Source organism: Octopus bimaculoides, chromosome Z (assembly GCF_046866305.1).
Source record: "Octopus bimaculoides isolate indiv1 chromosome Z, ASM4686630v1, whole genome shotgun sequence".
Lineage (NCBI taxonomy): Eukaryota > Metazoa > Mollusca > Cephalopoda > Octopoda > Octopodidae > Octopus > Octopus bimaculoides.
The window spans coordinates 20,651-45,000 of record NC_142944.1 but is presented as its reverse complement, the minus strand read 5'-3'; the positions used below and the strand labels follow the sequence as shown (position 1 = coordinate 45,000).

Here is a 24,350-nt window from a genome sequence, read left to right as displayed (position 1 = left end):
GCGACATCTATATATATATATATATATATATATATATATATATATATATATATATATATATATATGAAAGAGAGAGACACAGTCAGACAGAAACGTATAGAATTAAATTTATATGATTTGATATATATATTTATATATATGAATAATTTTGGCAAAGAGGAAATCAACGCTACATCCATTAAAAACAAGACAAACATTTAATGTTCTGGATTCATTTGTAAGTTCTTTTGTAAATATTTAAGTAGTTGAATATTCGAGAGAGAGAGAGTGAGAGAAACTTGTTGCCTAACAGAAAATGTTGGCTTCAAAATTTTTAAGTCCATCTTGGTGTAAACCTACAGAATGAGCATTTTAATAATAATAATGGTTTCAAATTTTGGCACAAGACCAGCAGAGATTTGGGGGAGGTGCTAAGTCAATTATATCGAGCCCAGTGTTCAACTAGTGCTCATTTTATTGACCCCAAAAGGATGAAAGGCAAAGTTGGCCTTGGTAGAATTTGAACTCACAATATATGATGGATGAAGTGCCACCAGGCATTCTGCCTGGCGTGCCAACAGGTCTTCCAGTTCACTGCCTCAATGATGTTGATGATGATGATGATGATAATAATAATAATAATCTTTCTACTAAAGACACAAGGCCCGAAATTTTGGGGGAGTTGACAAGTCGATAACATCAACCCCAGTACATGCCTAGTACTTAGTTTATCGACCCTGAAAGGATGAAAGGCAAAGTTGACCTCGGTGGAATTTGAACTCAGAATATAAAGATGGATGAAATGCCGCTAAGCATTTTGTCTGGTGTGTTAACAATTCTGCCAGTTTGCTGCCCCTTTAATAATAATAATGATCATTTTTACAATAGGCACAAGGCCTGAAACTTTGTTGAAGGGGGCCAGTCGAATTCCTCGATCCCAGTGCTCAACTGATATTTATTGTAATGACCTAAATTGGAAGAAAAGCAAAAACTACCCAAGCGGAATTGGAACTCAGAATGTAAGGATGGACGAAATGCCATTGAGCATTTTGCCCAGTGTGCTAATGATTCTACCAGCTTGCTGCCCTCTTGATTACAGCAACAATAATAATAATGGTTTTACATTTTTGGCACAAGGCCAGCAGGTTTTGGAGGAAGGGTTAAGTTGATTATATTGACCCCAACTGGTCAACTGGTACTTGTTTCATTGACCCCGAAAGGATGAAAGGCAAAGTCAACCTTGGTGGAATTATAATTCAAAACAAAAGATAGACTAAACATAACTAAAAATTTTGTCTGCAGTGCTAACAATTCTGCCAGCTCACTGTCTCAATGATAATAATAATAATAATAGTTTCAAATTTTGGACAAGGCTGAAAATTACAGGAGTGGGGGTTCGTGGATTAAATCCATCCCAGTGCTCAACTGGTACTTCTTTTAGCGATCCCAAAAAGATGAAAGGCAAAATCAACCTCAATGGTATTTGAACTCAGATGGATGAAATCTGTTAAGCATTTTCTCTGCTGTGCTAATGATTCTGCCAGCTTGCTGTCTTGATTTTAATAGTGATAATGGTTTCAAATTTTAGTACAAGGTCAGTAAATTCAGGGAATGGGTAAGTTGATTATATATCAACCCTAGTGATCAACTGGTATTTATTGTATCGACTCTAAAGGGATGAAAGGCAAAGTTGACCTTGGTGGAATCTGAACTCAGAACATCAAGACAGATGAACTGTTGCTAAGCATTCTGTCCAGTGAGCCAACGATTCTGGCAGCTCAACCTCTTGGTTAACAACAACAACAACAATAATCCTTTCAACTATAGGCACAAGATCTGAAATTTTGGGGTAGGGGGCTAGCTGATTACATTGGCCCCATTAACTGGTATTTAATTTATAAACCCTGAAGAGATGAAAGGCAAAGTTGACATCAGTGGAATTTGAACTCAGAACTAAGCATTTTGTCCAGTGTGCTAATGACTCCACCAACAATAATTTACAAAGATTGACATAACTCTTCACAAAGGTAAATAGACAATAAGAAGAGCATGATGCAATTTGTAACAGAGATTGTTCATTTTATAGAACAATGCTGGACAATATTTTAACAGATCAGCTGTTTTCTTCAAGGACAAAATGTAAAATGAAAAAAAAATACACACAGAAACACAAAATATAAACAAGGAAATCCTGAGTTTGTTTTTTTTTAGATAAAATGACATCATCAGTTTTCACATTCTGAACTAGTAACAAGGAAAAAGAAAAAGAAAAAAAATGACAGGTGAAATTCATCACATTTTACATAAAACTGTTTGACAAAGTATTCTTTTTTCCTGTTATTTTCTTTCTTTCTTTTTCCTTGTTACCAGTTGGTAGTCTATTGGTATCTAATGATGACAGTGCATGTGACTCTGCAGTCCAAAGCTGGAAGCACACAGGCACGCACAGATATCACAGCGATAGTCTGTTGACTGGATTGAGGCAGATGCTGCCCTGTGAAGTCTTTCTCTTGCAGCATCAAGATGATGTTACTGGTCCTCTTTAAGAGCAGCTGCTGTTTGTGAGGTAAGAGACTTCCTTGTTGATTTGTTACCAGTTCTCAAAGTGAAAAACTGATGATGTCATTTTATCTAAATTTTGAATTTCTGTGGTTTTTAAATTTTTTTGTCTTACATTTTGTACCTGGATGATGAAGAATTATTATTATTTAGCATGCTGGACAAAATGCTTAGTGGCATTTATTCTGACTTAATGTCCTGAGGTGGATTTTGTCTTTCATTCTTTCAGGGTTGATAAAATAATCACCAGCTGAGCACTAGGGTCAAGGTAATCAACTAGTCCTCTACCCACAAACTTTAGGCCTTGTTCCTATAATAGAAAGGACTATCATCATCATTTAGAACACCAAAGGTAGTGATCTGACAGAACTGTTAGCGTAAAATGCTTAGTGGGATTTTATGTTTTGACATTATAAGTTTAAATTCTGCCAAGATGACTTTACCTTTCATCATTTTGGGGGTCAATAAAAGAAGTATCAGCTGAACACAGGGGTTGATGTAATCAACTAGCCCATTCCCCCAAAATTTCAGGCTTTGTGCTTATAGTACAAAGGATTATTTAGCATGCCAGATTAAATGCTTAGCAAGCATTTAATCTGGCTTAACATTCTGAGTTCAAAGATTGCTGAGGCTGACACTGCTTTCATCCTTTTAGGAGTCAATAAAATAAATATCAGTTAAGTCTGGGGTCCATGTAATTGAATAGACCCTTCTGACAAAATTTAATGTCTTGTGCCTAAAGTAGAAGGGATTATTAATATTATCATTACTATTATTATTATCATTATTATTATTATTAATTCTGCTGAGGTTGACTTTGCCTTTCAACCTTTCGGGGTCAATTGGAAAAGTACCAGTGGAACACTGGAGTCGATGTAATTGACTAGTCCCCACCCCCAAATTCCAGGCCTTGTGCCTTCAGTAGAAGGGATTATTATTGTAAGGGTAGCAATCTGGCAGGATGGTTAGCATGCTGGACAAAATGCATAATATCTCTTCATCTGTCTTTATGTTCTGAGTTCAAATTCTGCCAAGGTCTACTTTGTCTTTCGGCCTGTTGGGGGTTAATAGAATAAGTAGCAATCGAGCACTGGGGATCTTGATGTAATCGATTAGTCCCCACTCCCCAGAATTTCAACTCTTGTGTTTATAGCAGTAACAACAACAACAGGAAAAAAAAAAAAAAAAAAAATTCAAATTTTGGTGCAAGGCCAGCAATTTAGGGGGAGGGGTAAGTCAGTTACATTGATCCCAGTGCATAACTGGTACTTATTTTATTGACCCCCGAAAGGATGAAAGGCAAACTCAACCCTGGCAGAATTTAAACTCGAGGTTTCATCCTTTGCCTTTCATCCTTTTGGGGGTCAATAACATAGGTACCAGTCAAGTGCTGTGGGTTGGGGTGTCAATGTAATCAACTAGTGCCACTGTACCCAAAATTTCAGTTCTTGTGATTATAGCAGAAACAATAATAATAATAATAATAATAATAATAATAATACACCAAACTCAGACTTTTTTAACAGATGTAAGAAAACTTGAGAAAACTTATAATAGGTTTTGATGTTATTAAACATTTTGGTAAGAGATAGGTCTTTGATTTGTTGTATTGTTGTTGAGTTTTTCATGTAATTTTTTTTTTTTACCCCCTTCAAGAATTCCTAGGTGAAAGAGCAATATAGCCACAGATTTTTCTGTTTGTAACAAAGTACGATTCAGTTTATAAAATTTGCTTGGTCAGCCAGCCAGGTTGTTGGTCAGCTGCGTCAGTCATCTGTTCTCTGTCCTCGACCAAACTGTGCCGACTGGAACCAGGAGGACTGCTAACACCGCTGCTGTTATTTGATCCTATGGACATCCTCCAACATGGAAATCCAGATTCCTAAAAATAAAAAGCAAAAATTCTGGAATCACTAAATACCAAACTCAAATTTTAACAGGTTACTTATTAGAGTTAGTAGAAAGAGCCAAGTTAAAGAAAGAGAGCAATTATTATGTAGAGGTATTCTCAAGATGCTGGAGGGGTTGTATGGTTAGTTTGCTTCCCAACTACATAGTTTCAGGTTCAGTTCCACTGCATGGCACCTTGGGCAAGTGTCTTCTACTATAGCCATGGGTCAACCAAAGCCTTCTCAATAGATTCAGTAGATGGAAACTGAGAGAAGCCCACCCAAGCATAAAACTAATACATCTTGTTGTTCCCTCACCTGTCTCTGTCTTTCGTCTTCTGTACACTTGAACCATATATATACATATATATATATCTATATATATAAAAATGAGAATGTGTGTCTGTCTGTCTGTGTGAATCCCTAAAACTCGAGAACTACGCAACCAATTTCATTCAAATTTTACACATGCCTTACTTAGGGTTCCAGTTGTGTTTTAGTCAAAAAAAATTATTAACTTCTTGCAGAGTTCGAGCACACGGCAACGTAATATCTCCTCCACTATTTAAGTATTACGTGTCAAAAGCGAAACAAAAACACTCATGTCAACTACTTTCACTTTAAAAATGAAACTATTCCACTAACTGAAACAATCACATTTCGATACTGTAGTGACAGATACTTTCACACAGAGAGAAAGAGAGAGACAGAAAGAGAGAGACAGAAAGAGATGTATATGTATACATATACATGTATATGTACACCATTTCGATACTGTAATGACAGATACTTTCAGAGAGAGAGAGAGAAAGAGAGAGAGAGAGAAAGAGAGAGAAAGAGAGAGAGAGAGAGAAAGAGATGTATATGTATACATATAGATGTACACGTATATGTATATATATATAGATCTATACATACATGTATATGTATACATATGTGTAGATGTATCTATATATATAGATGTACATGTAATATGTACACATATATACATATATACATGCATACAGATATCTATACATATATACACCCATCACACACACAAACACATGCACACAAACACACACATTAGTCATTTGTTTTCTTATCCAAAACTACGTCAAAAGTACTGAACGGATCTTTATGAAATTTGGAAATTATATTCTTTGCTTAACGGCCATAACTCCCATGAAAATTCATATATTTTTGATGTTGATGAAATTTTAACCCGAACATAACAGATGAGCATTATTTGTAATTCAACGGTACAACAGTGTAAGACTACCCTTTCAGATATACATTTCATTGGGATTTCTGCAATGTGGTGCATAAATTGTCAAGTAAATGAGACGCATCTTTGCCTCCACTGATTCACTTGCAAAGTGTTGAGTAAAATTATTTCGTTGCAGACCTCCGGCCATTTTGTTCTGTTGTTAATTCTGTAGATGACCTCAAACACAAAGTCTTTCTCAACTTTAAACAAAACTACCAAAATCACAATTGGTTATGTGAAAGAGCAATATTAGCTCCAAAAAACGTAGCTGTTACAAAAATTAATCAACACCTGATGCATTCTCTTCCCGGCAATCTTCAAATTTACAAGTTTGTTGATACAGTTCCACATACAAATGAAGTGGTGAACTATCCTCCTGAATTTCTCAATTCGTTGGAGCCTCCAGGACTACCTCCCCACATATCATCACTTAAAGTTGGAACGCCTGTTATGCTGCTCCGCAATCTGGAACCACCAAGACTTTGCAATGGAACACGACTCGTGATAAAGAAAATGATGTCACACGTTATCGAGGCTACCATTTTTTCTGGATGTGCAAAAGGGGATGACGTCTTTATTCCAAGAATTCCTCTTACTCCATCAAGAGCAGACATTCCTTTTACATTCAGAAGACTACAATTCCCCCTTCGTGTGACTTTTGCCATGTCCATAAACAAATCTCAGGGTCAAACACTGTCTGTAGCTGGTCTTCTCTTGGAAGAGCCCTGCTTCTCACATGGACAACTGTATGTTGGCTGCTCAAGAGTGGGCAGCAACAAAAAACCTATTTGTATATGCTCCACAAGGGAAAACAAGGAACATAGTTTACAATGAGGTGTTATAATCACAACAGCAAGAAAGTATGTACATGATCACCTTCTTTTACGAAACTTCATTGACTTTCATATATTTATATTGATATACATATATATACGTGTGTTTGGGTGCGTGTGTGTATATACATCTCTATATATAAAGATGATGCGTAGTCTAGACGGCATTTTTAGATTTCATTATTCTCTTTAACCCGGGCAACACCGGGTATTTCTGCTAGTATATATATATAATATCTTTCCAGCTGAGGTAGCCATGTGTCTCTTCTCTTGCAAGACATCCATCCCTGTCCTTCGATTTGTAAACTAACCTTGCATCTCTTGGAACAATGCCACCTTCTTCAATACTACTTCCCCTCTCAGTCAAGAGGATCTTTCTCTTGCAAGGTATTTGGCAACCTCACTGACGCTGGTGCCACATAAAGTAGTTGACATTAGGAAGGGAATCCGACCATAAAAGCCATACCAAAGCCGACAGCAGAGCTTGGTGTAAGTCCACTGTCATGCCAGCCAGCTTCTGTCAAACCATTCAGCCCATGCCAGCATGGAAAATGGACATTAGATGATAATGTTAATCCAATCATATGTATATAATCCAGCTGATTATATACATATATCATATATATAATCTTATATGATATAAGATTATATATAATCTTATACTCTTTTAATTGTTTCGGTCACTGAGGCCATGCTAGAGCACCGCCTTTTAGTCAAGCAAATCAACCCCAGGACTTATTCTTTGTAAGCCTAGTAATTATTCTATCAGTCTCTTTTTGCTGAACTGCTACGTTACGGGGACGTAAACACACCAGCATCGGTTGTCAAACGATGGTGGAGTGGGGGACAAACAGACACACATACATATATATATACATATATACGATGGGCTTCTTTCAGTTTCCGTCTACCAAATCCACTCACAAGGCTTTGGTCAGCCTGAGGCTATGGTAGAAGACACTTGCCCAAGGTGCCATGCAGTGGGACTGAACCCGGAACCATGTGGTTGGTAAGCAAGCTACTTACCACACATACACCTATTTGTATGTATATATATAGATGCTCAGCTCTTCGAAACGCCGGTGTTAAAACGGGGGTAGCTGATGAAGGAAAATATTCTCTATATGGCCTGTGTGTTTTCTGTACTCTGATTACCATTATTTTCTTGTCTACATTTTGTTTGCAATGTCCTGTACCCAGATATGCACCTATACATACAGGTGGATGTAGGTATGCACATACCTGTACGTATATATGCATACACTCATTTACTATTTGTTTTTATATATATATATATTTATATGTGCCGCTGGACTGGCTCCTGTGCAGGTGGCATGTAAAATACACCATTTTGGGTGTGGCCATTGCCAGTACCTCCTGACTGGCCTTCATGCCGGTGGCACATAAAAGCACCCACTACACTCTCTGAGTGGTTGGTGTTAGGAAGGGCATCCAGCTGTAGAAACTCTGCCAGATCAGATTGGAGCCAGGTGTAGCCATCTGGTTTCACCAGTCCTCAGTCAAATCGTCCAACCCATACTAGCATGGAAATCAGACGTTAAACGATGATGATGATGACAATGTTATTACATAAAAAATAAAAACACACACTCAATAAAAAAAAATTGAGAGAAAAAAGAAAAATGTGTTAAAAAAAAAGGTGAAATTTTAAGGTAAAAATCAAAACACTGCAAAATTAAACGCAAGGATGTTTGTAAAGATAATCTTGAAAAGAAGCAAAAGTAGATAAATCTGATGATGAAAATATGGAGATAATCATATACAGTTGAAAAATCAGAATCCGGAATCCCAAAATTGTAGACCAAAATCAGAGAGATTTCAAATGTGGACATGAGACAGCAGAAATGGAAAATTCTACAAAATACTGATATCAGGTTTTGCTAAGTCTCTTTTGTACAGTAAATATTATCATTTTATTCCCATGATGCACTGTCAATATTCTCCCTAATTCTCACCTTCATGTCCCTTCACAGAGTGATCCAGCTAATCATTACGGTTTTACCTCCTTCAACCATGTAATCTTATCTACATCAAGGCATCTCCCTCTATTTGAAAAAAAAGTAATTAATATTATGAAGGGCATCCAATTATAAAAACCATACCAAAGATGACAGCAGAGTTTGGTGTAGGCCTCCCTTGCCAGCCGGCTCCCGTCAAACCATCCAACCCATGTCAGTGTCACCAAATTTTACATGATACCAACATACGGTGTGTATGTTTTTGCTATCTTGCATTGCTTTATTTAGCAGAGCGACTATCTCTTTTGGGTTGAAGATTTTCGATTTTCTTCATCAACACCTCAAATTGTATCACGTAACTTTCTTTCAATGCTTGTATTTTGGTGAAAATAGATGTGAATGAATTCAGACTCTCTAGATGACAATTCAATAATGCCGTCTGCCAAATCATCATCATTGATTAATGTCCGCTTTCCAAGCTAGCATGGGTTGGATGATTTGACTAAGGACTGGTGAAACCAGATGGCTACACCAGGCTCCAATCTGATTTGGCAGAGTTTCTACAGTTGGAGGCCCTTCCTAATGCCAACCACTCTGAGAGTGTAGTGGGTCCTTTGTTGGACTGAGGACTGGTGAACCAGATGGCCACACCAGGCTCCAATCTGATCTGGCAGAGTTTCTACAGTTGGAGGCCCTTCCTAATGCCAACCACTCCAAGAGTGTAGTGGGTGCTTTGTTAGACGATTTGACTGAGGACAGGTGAACCAGATGGCCTCACCAGGCTCCAATCTGATCTGGCAGTTTCTACAGCTGGATGCCCTTCCTAACAACAACCACTCTGAGGGTGTAGTGGGTGCTTTGTTGGATGATTGACTGAGGACTGGTGAAACCAGATGGTTACACCAGGCTCCAATCTAATTAGGACAAGCGTGGGATCAAAGAACTGGTAGAAAAGTGGCCCCTACTTTAAATTCTCAGCTGCTCTTTTTGTAATTTGAGAAATAAAGGGAATAATTTACCGAAATATTGTACATGTAAACGGTTTCATTTCATATATGCAAATATTAAAACCCTAAATTCAATATGAAACAAAACCCACAAGAGTTTGGGCCCCAGGATAAAGATTTTCAATTGTATATGTTAAAAAACTGTAATAGAGGGTGAAAAACTGTTTTAGAATTAATAAAGTTTGAATTAGATGGATATAATTAAGTAAAAAGGCTCGTTAGAACAGGTTGGAGCACATAATCCATGCAAATGAGAACAGAACGGGGGAGTAAAAAGACTAAAGGAAAGAACCAAGGTATACGCGTGCGGTCTACGACTTCAGTTGTGCCAGGAAGATTCGCGTGGTGGAAAGGATGATACGCTTCGATATGTGGCTCCGCTTGGTTTAATATGCGGGCTTTGGTAGTCCTTTATCTGAAGAATGTCAGAGAAAGCAATTTCAAGAGAATAAAGAATGAAGGACTAACGACTAAAGATGAAACTGGTAGAAAAGAAAGGGAAGGATTTTTTTGGTAGATTTGCGTAATGCTGGTGGTTTCAAAAAAGGATGAAATGATACTAAGCATAAATCTTTATCGTTTCTCTGTTTAAACGTTTCAGTCATTTGGCTGCGGCCATGCTGGAGCACCGCCTTCGGTTGAGTAAATCGATCCCGGGACTAATTCTTTGTTAAGCCTGGTACTTATTCCATCGGTCTCTCTTTTTGCCGAAACCGCTTGGTTACGGGGGATGTAAACACACCAGCATCGGTCGTCAAGCGATGTTGGGGGGGACAAACACAGACACACAAACATATATATATACATATATACGATGGGCTTCTTTCAGTTTCCGGCTACCAAATCGACTGGTAAGCAAGCTACTTACCACAGAGCCACTCATGCGCCTATATATATATATATATATATATATATACATACATGATGGGCTTCTTTCAGTTTCCGTCTACCAAATCCACTCACATGGCTTTGGTTGGCCCGAGGCTATAGTAGAAGACACTTGCCCAAGATACCACGCAGTGGGACTGAACCCGGAACCATGTGGTTGGTAAGCAAGCTACTTAACACACAGCCGCTCCTGCGCCTATATATACATATATACGGCGGGCTTCTTTCAATTTACGTCTACCAAATCCACTTGCCCAACGTACCACGCAGTGGGACTGAACTCGGAACCATGTGGTTGGTAAGCAAGCTACTTACCACACAGGCACTCCTACACACACACACATATATATACATATATATATATATATATATATGTATATAGCATCCTAAACACACCAAAATAAATATCCCATTCAATCTAGCTAAAAGGATCTGTACGATTGTATCTGACACAACCATTCGGGAACTTCGCTTGCAAGAACTCAAAATAACACGCATTGTACGTCAATACACACCTATACTTATAGACCATGGAATTAAAAGTGCCTAGAAATTGGACACAAACACACTAAGGACAAGAAAACAGAACACTACACCTCACCTTAAATCACACTCTTACATATTAACTGAGAACCGCAGAAACAATGAAGCATAGAACATAATTATACAATATCTTCCTCTGCTCACTCAAGACCTGAAAATGAACAGCATCCTAAATACACACAATTGTGAAGATATCTTCACATGAAACCATTGGTTGCCTTGTAAATTCACAAATAAGAAAAAAGTCTACACACACACACACACACATATATATATATATATATATATATATATATATATATATATATATATATATATATATATATATATATATATATATATATATATATATATATATATACTATATATAAAACAGAGATGTGTGTGTAATCGCTTTTCACGTGAAAACGGCTTCACCATTTAGTTCCATACTTGTGATACATGAATAATTTGACCTCGGATAAATCTTAGGCTCTTCATTTGATTTTTTTTATTAAAATAAATAATATTGCTTTATATTTAAGATTCACTTCTTTAAAAAGGTTTCTCAATGTCAACTTCCGGTAGCCATAGTTTTTTCTTCACTTTCACTTCAATCGTTACTGTTCGCACTAAAAGTTTACTCACATTTACTGATGTAAGTAATTTCATCATTTACTAACAGAAATACGGTTTGGTGGACATTGGAATTAGACGCTGAGGGAAAATGGCTGTAACTTTTTTATTTTTTAATTTTGACGATTTTCGTTTTCGATAATGTGTTCTATATGTCATGGTCATGCGATTCCCCCTAAAAAAAATTTGGGACCACCCCTCCCCTCCCCCCACACGGGGGGGGGGGGGGGGGGCGATTTTCATTTTTGACATTGTGTTCTACATGTTCAGGTCGTACGAATAGCCTTCTCGCAACTTAGATGGGGAATCACATGACCATGACATATAGAACACATTATCGAAAACGAAAATCGTCAAAATTAAAAAATAAAAAAGTTACAGCCATTTTCCCTCAGTGTCTAATTCCAATGTCCACCTACGGTTTTGTGTTGCTGTTTGGTTCACTGAGTGACAAATTTCGATTCAACATCACTTTAACTTCAATCGTTACTGTTCTCAATAAAAGTTTACATTTTCATTCACTAACAGAAGTACGGTTTTGTGTTTTCCTGTTGCTGAGGTTTTTTTTTTTTTCTGGTACCTTCGATACTGGCTCTTTGGTTCACTGAGTGACAAATTTCGGTCCCCTACTCTCCAAGATATTCAACGCACACATCAATGTTGAGTTCTGTAACTCAGTGAAATCCATTAAGTATGTGTGCAAATATGTCAACAAGGGATCTGACATGGCAGCCTTTGCAGTCCAGGATTCAGACAACAATGATGAAATCAAGACCTTCCAAATAGGAAGGTATATCAGCAGTGGTGAAGCATGTTGGAGAATCTTCAAGTTCCCCATTCATGAGAGATATCCCCACGTGCAACATCTTGCAGTTCACTTGGAGAATGGCGAAAGGGTTTACTTCACCCCACACACAGTCCAACTACAAATGGAAGCTCCCCAAAATACCATACTCACAGCGTTCTACAAGCTCTGTCAGGATGATGAATTTGCTACAAGACTTCTATACAATGAAGTTCCACAATTCTATGCCTGGCACCAAAACAAATGGAAAAGACGTGCACTTGGTGCACCCACACAATATCCAGGAATCAAGAAATCAGATACACTTGGCAGAGTCTATGTTGTCCATCCCAACTACTCAGAGTGCTACTATCTAAGGTTTCTATTACACCATGTCAAGGGACCGACATCATTTACGGCCTTACGAACGGTTGATAACACAGTATGTCAAACATATCGCCAGGCTTGCCATCTCAGAGGTCTTCTGGAAGATGATGCACACTGGGATGCCACTCTGACAGAGGCACAAATGTGCAAGTCTCCTATGCAGCTGAGAAACCTCTTCTCCATCATGCTGGTGAACTGTGGATTGTCAAATCCAAATCAACTTTGGGACAAATACAAGGAGGGGCTTTCTGAAGACATTCTTCAAAGAATTCAATATCAGTGTGACGGTGATGTCACATTCAATGATGATATCTTCAATGACACATTAAGATTAATAGACGACAAGGTTCAATCACTGGGTGGAAACAAACTTGAAATCTATGGTCTTCCAGCTCCTCCTGTCAGAGATGTTCAACACAGATTAGCACAAGAGCTAATCAGGGAAACATCATACAACATGGAAAGTTTGCAAGCAGTTGTCAATAAAAAGGAACCAATTCTGGTACAGGATCAAAAGGAGGTATACTGGCAAGTTCTTACATCTGTGGACAATAACACTGATGGGGTTTTCTTCTTAGATGCTCCTGGAGGCACAGGAAAGACATTATTGATCAGCCAGCTCCTTGCCAAGGTGAGACAGAAGAACAAGATTGCTCTGGCTGTTGCATCCTCTGGAATTGCAGCCACACTCCTAACAGGTGGAAGAACAGCCCATTCAACATTCAAGCTGCCTCTGAACCTCATCCAAAATGAATCTCCTTTATGCAACATAACAAAGAATACAGCGTTAGCAAAACTCCTTACAGATGCCAAACTCATTGTCTGGGATGAGGCAACAATGTCCCAAAGGCAGCCTTTGAAGCACTTGATAGAACACTACAAGACTCCAGAAACAATAAGAAGATCATGGGTGGTGTCACCCTCCTCATGGCTGGTGACTTCAGGCAAACGCTGCCTGTCGTTCCCAGAGGAACCAGGGTGGATGAGCTGAGAGCTTGCATCAAGTCCTCATATATCTGGCAACATGTCAAGCAGCTTACTCTGACAACCAACATGAGGGTTCACATTCATGGTGACCCGTTAGCCGCACAGTTCTCCAACAAGTTACTTGACATTGGAAATGGAAAACTTCCACAAAATCCAGAAGATAATCTGCATCATCTCCCATGTGGCAATATGACTGCCTCCCTTGAAGAACTAAAGAGCAAGGTGTTTCCAAACATTGCCACAAACTACAAAAGTCACAAGTGGCTATGTGAAAGAACAATTCTGGCACCAAGGAATGATTCTGTAGACAAGCTGAATTTAAATTTAACTCAGCCTCCAGGACCTGAATGTTCATACAGATCAGTTAACTCTGTCCATGATCAAGAACAGGCAACGCATTACCCAGTGGAGTTCCTCAATTCACTTCAGCCACCAGGATTTCCACCACACATTCTGATCGTGAAAATAGGTGCTCCCATAATGCTATTAAGAAACCTTGATGCACCCAGACTCTGCAATAGAACAAGGTTGGTTGTTAAAACAGCCATGCCCCATGTGTTGGAAGCAACAATAATTACAGGCAGCATGATGGGTGAGAATGTCTTCATTCCAAGGATACCTCTCATTTCAAATGATCTCCCCTTTCAGTTCAAGAGACTGCAGTTTCCGGTCAAACTTACCTTTGCAATGTCTATCAACAAAGCACAAGGTCAATCTCTCAAGGTGGTGGGACTTAACCTTCAACCTTGCTTCTCACATGGTCAGCTGTATGTTGGATGTTCTAGAGTTGGAGATGAAAATAACCTCTACATTCTCAGTGATAAGCATGGCAAGACAGAAAACATAGTATATGAAGAAGCACTTACATGAATAGTATGTACATGTCATATACAAAAGTGTAAAACCATTGAGTGTTAAAGTAAGTATTACTATTACACTTTCACTTTTCGACTGACATGCGTCAATGTATATCTGTGTATATAACAGTGAAACAATAACGTGGTATATTCGCTGTGTGAATTTTTTTCATTTAAGCCCCATTTTAATTATCGTAAAAGTTTCCAAGTACCAATAAGCAACAATTTCATTCCCGGGCAACGCCGGGTGGCTCTGCTAGTATATATATATATATATATATATATATATATATAGTTCAAAAACACAATAACAAAAAAACAACAAGGTGAGGACGTGATATGGATAGTATTATTGGACGCTCAGGAAAGGAAAGAGAGAGTGTATATATATATATATATAAAGGTCCAGTGTAATCCGTGGGTAGGAGAGGTTCAGAATAAAAAAATCCAGAATAAGTCCAGAATGAAAAAAGGTAGAGAGTCCAGAAGTTTGTGTGTGATGAGTAGAGACAGGATTAGCTGGTGCGACCACCTGAGCGTGTGTTATATATGGGAGAATTTATGAAAAAAACAACAGACGAAGACAGATGGTGTAGACAACAAAAGGATATATTAGTTTAACGCTCGGGAATAGAGAAAGTCTTTAACGTTTCGAGCTACGCTCTTCAACTGAAAGGAACACAGAAAGAAACAAGGAGAAAAAATATAAATGTAGTGGTCAGCGATCTATCATGGCAAATGATATATATATATACATATATATGATGGGCTTCTTTCAGTTTCCGTCTACCAAATCCACTCAAAAGGCTTTGGTTGGCCTGAGGCTTATAGTAGAAGACACTTGCCCAAGGTGCCACACAGTAGGACTAAACCCAGAACCATGTGGATCGTAAGCAAGCTAGTTAACACACGTATTGTTTTTCTCCTTGTTTCATTCCATGTTCCTTTCTGTTGAAGAACGTACGCTTGAAACGTCAAACACTTTCTCTATTCCCGAGCATTATACTAATACATCCATTTGTTGTTTACACCACCTGTCTTCATCTGTTGTTTTTTCATAAATTCTCCCACATATATATATACGTTCAGGTCCCCGACATACTGGATTCTTGTCAAACCCCCTGCCCCCAATCCAGCACAGAACATAAAATGGAGACAAGTACCAACTGGTCTGCGTGACAAGCCTAAACAATTGTGAAAATATCCTTTCCATAAAACCATTGGTCGCCTTCTAAATTTATAAATAAGAAAAAAAGTCTATACATATATATGCAAACTGATAATGTTGGTTTATTATACATTAAGGTCCCTAATTCAAGCCAGGATGAAACATGGATGTTTGATGGTTAAAAAAAATCCAAAATGGTTTTAAGAACAAAGAGACTATGTTCTTACCTCTAACGTCGTTTTAAATGTACTTAATGAATCCAAAGTGTTTGACTGCTCTTGTGAAGAATTCGAAGTGGTGTCTCCAGGGGAAACTGCGGTAATGGAAGACAAGGGTCGGCTGGGCGGGACCTGTTGCCAAACTCTGTGTGGTGAATCATGGTCTCTTATACTAGTCCCTGGATAAAAAAAAAATGAAATTCAAAATGTCTTTTTTTTCGTAAATCCTCCCACACATATATATATATATATTGAAACTGTTAATGTTTGTTTATCATACGTTCAGGTCTGCGTGAAAATGCTTAAACAATTGTGAATACATCTCACATGAAACAACTGGTCGCCTTTTAAATTTACAAATAAGCAAAAGAGTGTATATATATATATATATATATATATATATATATATTGAAACTGTTAATGTTTGTTTATCATACGTTCAGGTCCCTCTGACAGACCGGATTCTTGTCAACCCCCTGCCCCCCAATCCAGCGCAGAACATAAAATGGAGACAAGTACCAACTGGTCTGCGTGAAAATGCTTAAACAATTGTGAATACATTCTTAATGAAACAACAGGTCGCCTTCTAAATTTACGAATAAGCAAAAGAGTCTATATATATATATATATATATATATTGAAACTGTTAATGTTTGTTTAACATATGTTCAGGTCCCTCTGACAGACCGGATACTTGTCAAGCCCCCCCCCGCCCCCAATCCAGCGCAAAACATAAAATGGAGGAAAGTACCAACTGGTCTGCCTGAAAATGCTTAAACAATTGTGAATATATCCATACATGAAACCATCGGTCGCCTTCTAAATTTACAAATATGTACTCGTTTAGGTTCTGACTGGCTTTGGTTATTAATCTGGCTGTGGCCATGCTGGGGTAGCGCCTTTATTTGAGCAAACATCGACCCCAGGACTTATTCTTTGTAAGCCTAGTACTTATTCTATCGGCCTCTTTTTGCCAAACCGCTAAGTTACGGAGACGTAAACACACCAGCAACGGTTGTCAAGCGATGTTGGGGAGGACAAACACAGACACAAACACACACATATATATATATATAAGATGGGCTTCTTTCAGTTTCCGTCTACCAAATCCACTCACAAGGCTTTGGTTGGCCCCGAGGCTATAGTAGAAGACACTTGCCCAAGGTGCCACAGAGTGGGACTCAACCCGGAACCATGTGGTTGGTAAGCAAGCTACTTACCACACAGTCACTCCTACACCTATAAATATATACGATGGGCTTCTTTCAGTTTCCGTCTACCAAATCCACTCACAAGGCTTTGGTCTGCCCAAGGCTATAGTAGAAGACACTTGCCCAAGGTTCCACGCAGTGGGACTGAACCCCGGTGCCATGTGGTCGGTAAGTAAGCAAACTTACTTACCACACAACCACTCCGACTTCGAGACAGGAGGCGGCTGTGGTCTAGGAGAAGCCTTTTCAGAAAATACAACAAAAGGATCGAAACACGTGTAGGGTTTACCGTTATGATGTGAATCCCCACCGGCGCTGCTACAGCTACTGTTGTTGCTTGCGGAGGGCTTTCCACTGGCCCCGAGCATCTGCTCTTGGACCTGCTTCATGCTGGGTTGCATCAAACTGCGTACTTTCTGTATCTGCTCGTCCGATTTGGCTCCGGGCTGTAAAGAAAAAGTCTTAGAGTTAACTCCCTTCGTTTAAACATCTCCCTGAAAAATGGTATGAAAAAAGGGTTAGGGTTTAGGGTTGGGGGTTGGGATTAGAGTTGGGGTTAGGGTTGGGGTTAGAGTTGGGGGTTAAGGTTGGGGTTAGGGTTTAGAGTTAGGGTTGGGGTTTGAGTTGGGGTTGGGGTTAGGGTTGGGGTTAGGGTTTAGGGTTGGGGTTAGAGTTAGGGGTTGGGGTTAGGGTTGGGGTTAGGGTTAGAGTTGGGGTTGGGGTTTGAGTTGGGGTTGGGGTTAGGGTTTAGGGTTGGGGTTAGAGTTGGGGTTAGGGTTTAGAGTTAGGGTTGGGGTTAGGGTTTAGGGTTAGGGTTGGGGTTTGAGTTGGGGTTGGGGTTAGGGTTGGGGTTAGGGTTTAGGGTTGGGGTTAGAGTTAGGGGTTGGGGGTTGGGGTTAGGGTTAGAGTTGGGGTTTGAGTTGGGGTTGGGGTTAGGGTTTAGGGTTGGGGTTAGAGTTGGGGTTAGGGTTTAGAGTTAGGGTTGGGGTTAGGGTTTAGGGTTAGGGTTGGAGTTAGGGTTAGAGTTGGGGTTTACGGTTGGGGTTGGGGTTAGGGCTGGGGTTGGTGTTAGGTAAAGAATTCAAATTTGATGACAAAAAATTCAAATTTGATAAAAAAAAGCATCTAATTAAAGACAACAGAATAAAAAAAAAAGGGAAACCTACCTGTCTTTGTCCCGTTGGGAGCCCTATTAGGGCCTGCATCCCCTGATCCGGTCCCAGATGTGCAATATGGCTGAAGTTGATGGGGAGAGAAATGATACGGGAACGTCGTTCAATCCTGAAACGGGAATTTGAAACCATGATGGCTTAATACTGCCCTCCTCGATTTAAATTCTACAGGTAACCCGTAGAGATGACCTGAAGTCCTAGGGTTAGGGTTAGAGTTTAGGGTTAGGTTGTGGTTGGGGTTAGGTTTGGGGTTGGGGTTAGGGTTGGGGTTAGGGTTTAGGGTTAGGTTTGGGGTTAGGGTTAGGGTTGGGGTTAGGTTTGGGGTTAGAGATAGGGTTGGGGTTATAGGGTTAGGGTTAAGGTTGGGGCTGGGGTTAGGGATAGGGTTTAGAGTTAGAGTTTAGAGTTAGGGTTTAAGGTTAGGGATAGGGTCAGGGTTGGGGTTGGGGATAGGGATAGGGTTTAGGGATAGGGTTAGGGTTGGGGTTAGAGTTGGGGTTAGGGATGGGGTTAGGGTTTAGGGTTAGGGTTGGGGATAGGGTTTAGGGTTAGGGATAGGGTTGGGGATAGGGTTAGGGATAGGGTTACGATTTAGGGTTACGGATAGGGTTAGGGATTCGGGTTAGGGTTTAAGGTTGGGTTAGGGCTGGGGTTAGGGTTAGGGTTAGGGTTGGGGTTAGGTTTGGGGTTAGGTTTGGGGTTAGGTTTGGGGTTAGGGTTTAGGGTTAGCGTTGGAGTTAGAGATAGGGTTAGGGTTAGGGTTGGGGTTAGAGATAGGGTTAGGGTTAGTGTTGGGGTTAGGGATAGGGTTTCGCGAGAAAACACACTACTAATACAGCACAAATCATTTAATATACGTTTTAGAATATTACCCTAGTAATATAAAGTTACCCTAGTAACAAAGAAACACCACGACCCTTCAATAGATTAATATGTATGTATGTATAAGGAGCTAAGAGTTACACCATTACACTATTAAACATAGAGGATATCTACGCAATACCCTTGTAGATAGTTCATAGGTTGGAAGTGGTACTTGATGAGAGAGCAATTACTCTGAAAATATGTATATACACTCATAAAGGCATATTAATAATTACAAAATATAAACTTTTACATGAAGCAATATGATAATATGTTAAAAATTAATTCCATAATCATTAATTAATTCCATAATTAATTAATTAAATTTATGCATGAGGAGTTTAATGTAACATACAAAATGGTGACATGTGACTTATTTGCTTCGTTCATCAAATTATGTCCGAATTATACTAGGATTCAATGTGGAGGCCATGTGGTTGGATTGTCAGGAGATAGTTCACATTTGATGGCATAGAATTCAAATTTGATGGCCAAGAATTCAAATTTGATAGCAAAAAATTCAAATTTGATGACAAAAAAATAAAATTCGTAAAAAATTCAAATTTGATGACAAAAAAATATAAATTTGATGACAAAAAAATAAAATTCGTAGAATTCAAATTTGACGCTATAATTTGCTGAATAAAGCAAAGAGGTCCTTAAAATACTCCAAAACTTTTACACAACACAATAAAATACATAAATAATTAACCACAAAATAAGTCGTTACACATGCTAATTGCTAATTAAATCATTTATAAAGCTTGGGCGGAGGGCACAAGACAAGGATTAGTGATAACTCATGCAAAAATTAATAAGAAAGCAGATATAAAACGGATGGTTTATGTGCAGAGGAGAGAGAAATGGTAGAAGCGTATAGTTAAAGGGAAGGGGAAAACAATTCATGTTAAATAAGATTATGTAGGGTTTTATTCTGGGATCAGAGCCGTAGTTTTGGAGTGGGGTGTCTGTTGAGTAGATTGGCCACCCCACTGCCAATGATATTTTTGATCTGGTGTGGATTTTTGGCCTAGAATTCAAATTAGGGGCTTCCGAAGCCTAGAATTAAAATTAGGGGTTTTCGAAGCCTAGAATTAAAATTAGGGGTTTTCAAAGCCTAGAATTCAATTTAGGGGCCATCAAGGCCTAGAATTCAAATTAGGGACGTCTGAAGCCTAGAATTCAAATTAGGGGTTTTCGAAGCCTAGAATTCAATTTAGGGGCCATCGAGGCCGAGAATTGAAATTAGGGGTTTTCTAAGTCCAGAATTGAAATTAGGGGTTTCCTAAGCCTAGAATTGAAATTAGGGGATTCTGAAGCCTAGAATTAAAATTAGGGACATTGAGAGCCTAGAATTGAAATTAAGGGCCATCGAAACCTAGAATACAAATTAGGGGCTTCGGAAGCCCAGAATTGAAATTAGGGTATTCGGAAGCTTAGAATTAAAATTAGGGGCTTCCGAAGCCTAGAATTAAAATTAGGGGCATCCGAAGCCTAGAACACAAATTAGGGACTTCCGAAGCCTAGAATTAAAATTTTATGGTAGAGAATTTTAATTTGATGGGAAAGAATTTTAATTTGATGGGAATTTTAATTTTATGGTAGAGAATTTTAATTTCATGGCAAAGAATATTAATTTGATGGTTTAGAATCTTAATTTGAGGACAAAGAATCTTAATTTCATGGCGAACAATTTTAATTTGATGGCAAAGAATTTTAATTTGATGGGAATTTTAATTTGATGGTAGAGAATCTTAATTTGATGGTAAAGAATTTTAATTTGATGGTTTAGAATCTTAATTTGATGGTTTAGAATTTTAATTTGATGGTAGAGAATTTTAATTTGATGGGAAAGAATTTTAATTTGATGGGAAAGAAATTTAATTTGATGGGAATTTTAATTTGATGGTAGAGAATTTTAATTTGATGGCAAAGAATCTTAATTTGATGGTAAAGAATCTTAATTTGATGACAAAGAATCTTAATTTGATGGTTTAGAATTTTAATTTGATGGGAATTTTAATTTGATGGTAGAGAATTTTCATTTGATGGGAAAGAATTGTAATTTGATGGGAATTTTAATTTGATGGTAGAGAATTTTAATTTGATCGAAGAGAATTTTAATTTGATGGGAATTTTAATTTGATGGTAGAGAATTTTAATTTGAGGACAAAGAATTCAAATTTGATGGCAAAAAATTCAAATTTGATGGCAAAAAGAATTCAATGTGGCAGAATTTGAACCCAGAATCTGAAAAAACATATGAAGTGTCAACAGAGGTCACGACCTCAAAAATAAACAAAAGTAAAACAAAGAAAAAAACAAACAAAACAAAGAAACAAAAAACAGGTTCCACAAAACAACACCAGAGCCACCAATTAGAAGCAGAAATAATAATAATAATGATGATAATAATAATAATGATAATGATAATAATAATAAAAATAATAATATTAATGATAATAATAATAATAATGATAATAATAACAATAATAAAAATAATAATAATAATGATAATAATAATAATAATAATAATAATAGTAATAATAATAATAATAATGATAATAATAATAATAATAATAACAATAATAATAATTATAATAATAATAATAATAATGATAATGATAATAATAATAATAATAATAATAATAATTTGTAGCAGAAAGCCAGCTTTTTCAAGAAAGGATTCTTACAGGTTCGCTACAGCTGGGGCTGGCAACACTTGATCAGGACGCATATGGGCTACGTGACTGAATGAGAAGGGAGCAGAAATGTCCCTTGACCGTCTCTCGCTCCTGTTAAGGGGTTTCAAAAAAAAAAAAATCATGGAAAAAAAGGGGACAGAATGAGAGAAAGAGAGAGAGAGAGAGAGAGGGAGACAAACAGACAGACAGGAAAGTTATAAAATGATTGGCGGTAAATTATCGTTTAAGGTTAGGGAGTCAAAAATGCAAAGGGTCTCCTCCCCCCACCCCCGGAACACGGTTGCGATTGGGGGCTGCATAATTTTAAACACACGTTTAAAGAAATGGGTCCAAGAAAATTTAATTGCTTTGTTCGTTAATGGAACAGCTTTCAAATTAGGGGCTTCTGAAGCCTAGAATTCAATTTAGAAGGGCCATCGAGGCCTAGAATTCAATTTAGGGGCCATTGAGGCCTAGAATTCAAATTAGGGGTTTTCTAAGTCTAGAATTCAAATTAGGGGTTTTTGAAGCCTAGAATACAAATTAGGGGCTTCGGAAGCCTAGAATTCAAATTAGAGGTTCTCAAAGCCTAGAATTAAAATTAGGGGTTTTCAAAGCCTAGAATTCAATTTAGGGGTTTTCGAAAGAATTAAAATTAGGGGCATTTGAAGCATAGAATTCAATTTAGGGGCTTCCGAACCCTAAAATTAAAATTAGGGGTTTTCAAAGCCAAGAATTAAAATTAGGGGCATTCGAAGCCTAGAATTAAAATTAGGGTATTAATATGACTATATCTACCCCAGTACACAACTGGTACATAATTTATTGACCCCAAAAAGGAGGAAAAGCAAAGACAACTTCGGTGGGATTTGAACTCAGAACCTAACGGCCGACGAAATCCCGCTAAGCATTTTTGCCCGAGGCTATAGTAGAAGACACTTGCCCAAGGTGCCATGCAGTGGGACTGAACCCAGAACCATGTGGTTGGTAAGCAAGCTACTTAACACACAGCCACTCCTACACCTATATATATATATATATATATATATATATATATATATATATATATATATACGATGGGCTTCTTTCAGTTTCCATCTACCAAATCCACTCACAAGGCTTTGGTCAGTCCGAGGCTATAGTAGAAGACACTTGTCCAAGGTGCCACGCAGTGGGACTGAACCCTGAACTATGTGGTTGGTAAGCAAGCTACTTACCACACAGCCACTCCTGCACCTACAATATATATATATATATATATATATACGAGGGGCTTCTTTCAGTTTCCATCTACCAAATCCACTCACAAGGCTTTGGTCAGCCCGAGGCTATAGTAGAAGACACTTGCCCAAGGTGCCATGCAGTGGCACTGAACCCAGAACCATGTGGTTCGTAATATATATATATATATATATATATATATATACATATATACGAGGGGCTTCTTTCAGTTTCCGTCTACCAAATCCACTCACAAGGGTTTGGTCGACCTGAGGCTATAGTAGAAGACACTTGCCCAAGGTTCCACACAGTGGGACTGAACCCGGAACCATGTGGTTGGTAAGCAAGCTACTTACCACACAGCCACTCCTGCACCTACAATATATATATATATACGAGGGGCTTCATTCAGTTTCTGTCTATTAAATCCACTCACAAGGCTTTGGTCGGCCCGAAGCTATAGTAGAAGACACTTGCCCAAGGTGCCACACAGTGGGACTGAACCCGGAACCATGTGGTTGGTAAGCAAGCTACTTACCACACAACCACTCCTGCGCCTGTGTTTGTGTTTAATTAATTTCAAAGATAACGAATTTAATTAATTACTTTTTCTTTAAATTAATCTTTAATTAAGAAAATAACATGAACATTTTAACAAAGACGGTTTTTTAATTTCGATCAAATCAATTTCTATTAGCATAATTACTGCGTTTGTTTTAATTAATTTCGATAAGATGACTCGTTAATTAATCAGATGTTAATGACATACGATGAAAATTTAAACGAAGACGGTTTTAATTTCGATAAGACAACTCATTAATTAATCAGATGTTACGGACCTAAGACGAAAATCTAAACGAGGAAGAATTTAATTTCAGTCAAATTAATTCTATTATTAGCATAATAACTGCGTTTGTTTTAATTAATTTCAAAGCTAACGAAGCATTTAGATCACTTGGTAACAGGGAAATGGCATGAAAAAAACTTATGGAGAAGGAGCAAATGTAGATTGAAACAAATGTAGATCAGAGTGGTTAATTTGCTGTGGAAAAGAGAAGGATAAAAACATAAATTCTCATTCAAGTTAATAGGCTTTTTTTGTTTTTTTTTAGGAGGGCAAGATTCATATACAGTTAACCCATTACCTACCAGTGATTTCATATAAATTCAATAATAATAATAATAATAATAATAACATTGAAAAATACCTTAGGAATGAGAACCCAAGTTAGTTAGGGTTAGTTTTAGGATTACGG

General features: G+C 38.0%; 1 protein-coding gene across 6 annotated transcripts in view; it reads right to left on the bottom strand.

Annotated features, from left to right (window-relative positions):
• Positions 1-174: 174 nt before the first annotated feature.
• LOC106880417 (serine/threonine-protein kinase MRCK alpha) overlaps positions 175-24,350 on the bottom strand; it is a 44,727-nt gene continuing 20,551 nt past the window's right edge. The window contains exons 13-18 of one of the 6 annotated variants that reach the window (XM_089365386.1): positions 21,883-21,984; positions 18,320-18,434; positions 17,443-17,599; positions 15,952-16,121; positions 9,788-9,910; positions 175-4,420 (exon numbers count right to left, since the gene is read on the bottom strand). In XM_089365386.1, the coding sequence (XP_089221512.1) occupies positions 9,815-9,910; positions 15,952-16,121; positions 17,443-17,599; positions 18,320-18,434; positions 21,883-21,984 (640 nt within the window). In that variant the 3' untranslated portion in view covers positions 175-4,420; positions 9,788-9,814. The remainder of the gene's footprint in view (positions 4,421-9,787; positions 9,911-15,951; positions 16,122-17,442; positions 17,600-18,319; positions 18,435-21,882; positions 21,985-24,350) is intronic. The other 5 variants (XM_089365385.1, XM_089365391.1, XM_089365389.1 and 2 more) reach the window with 5 other exon arrangements.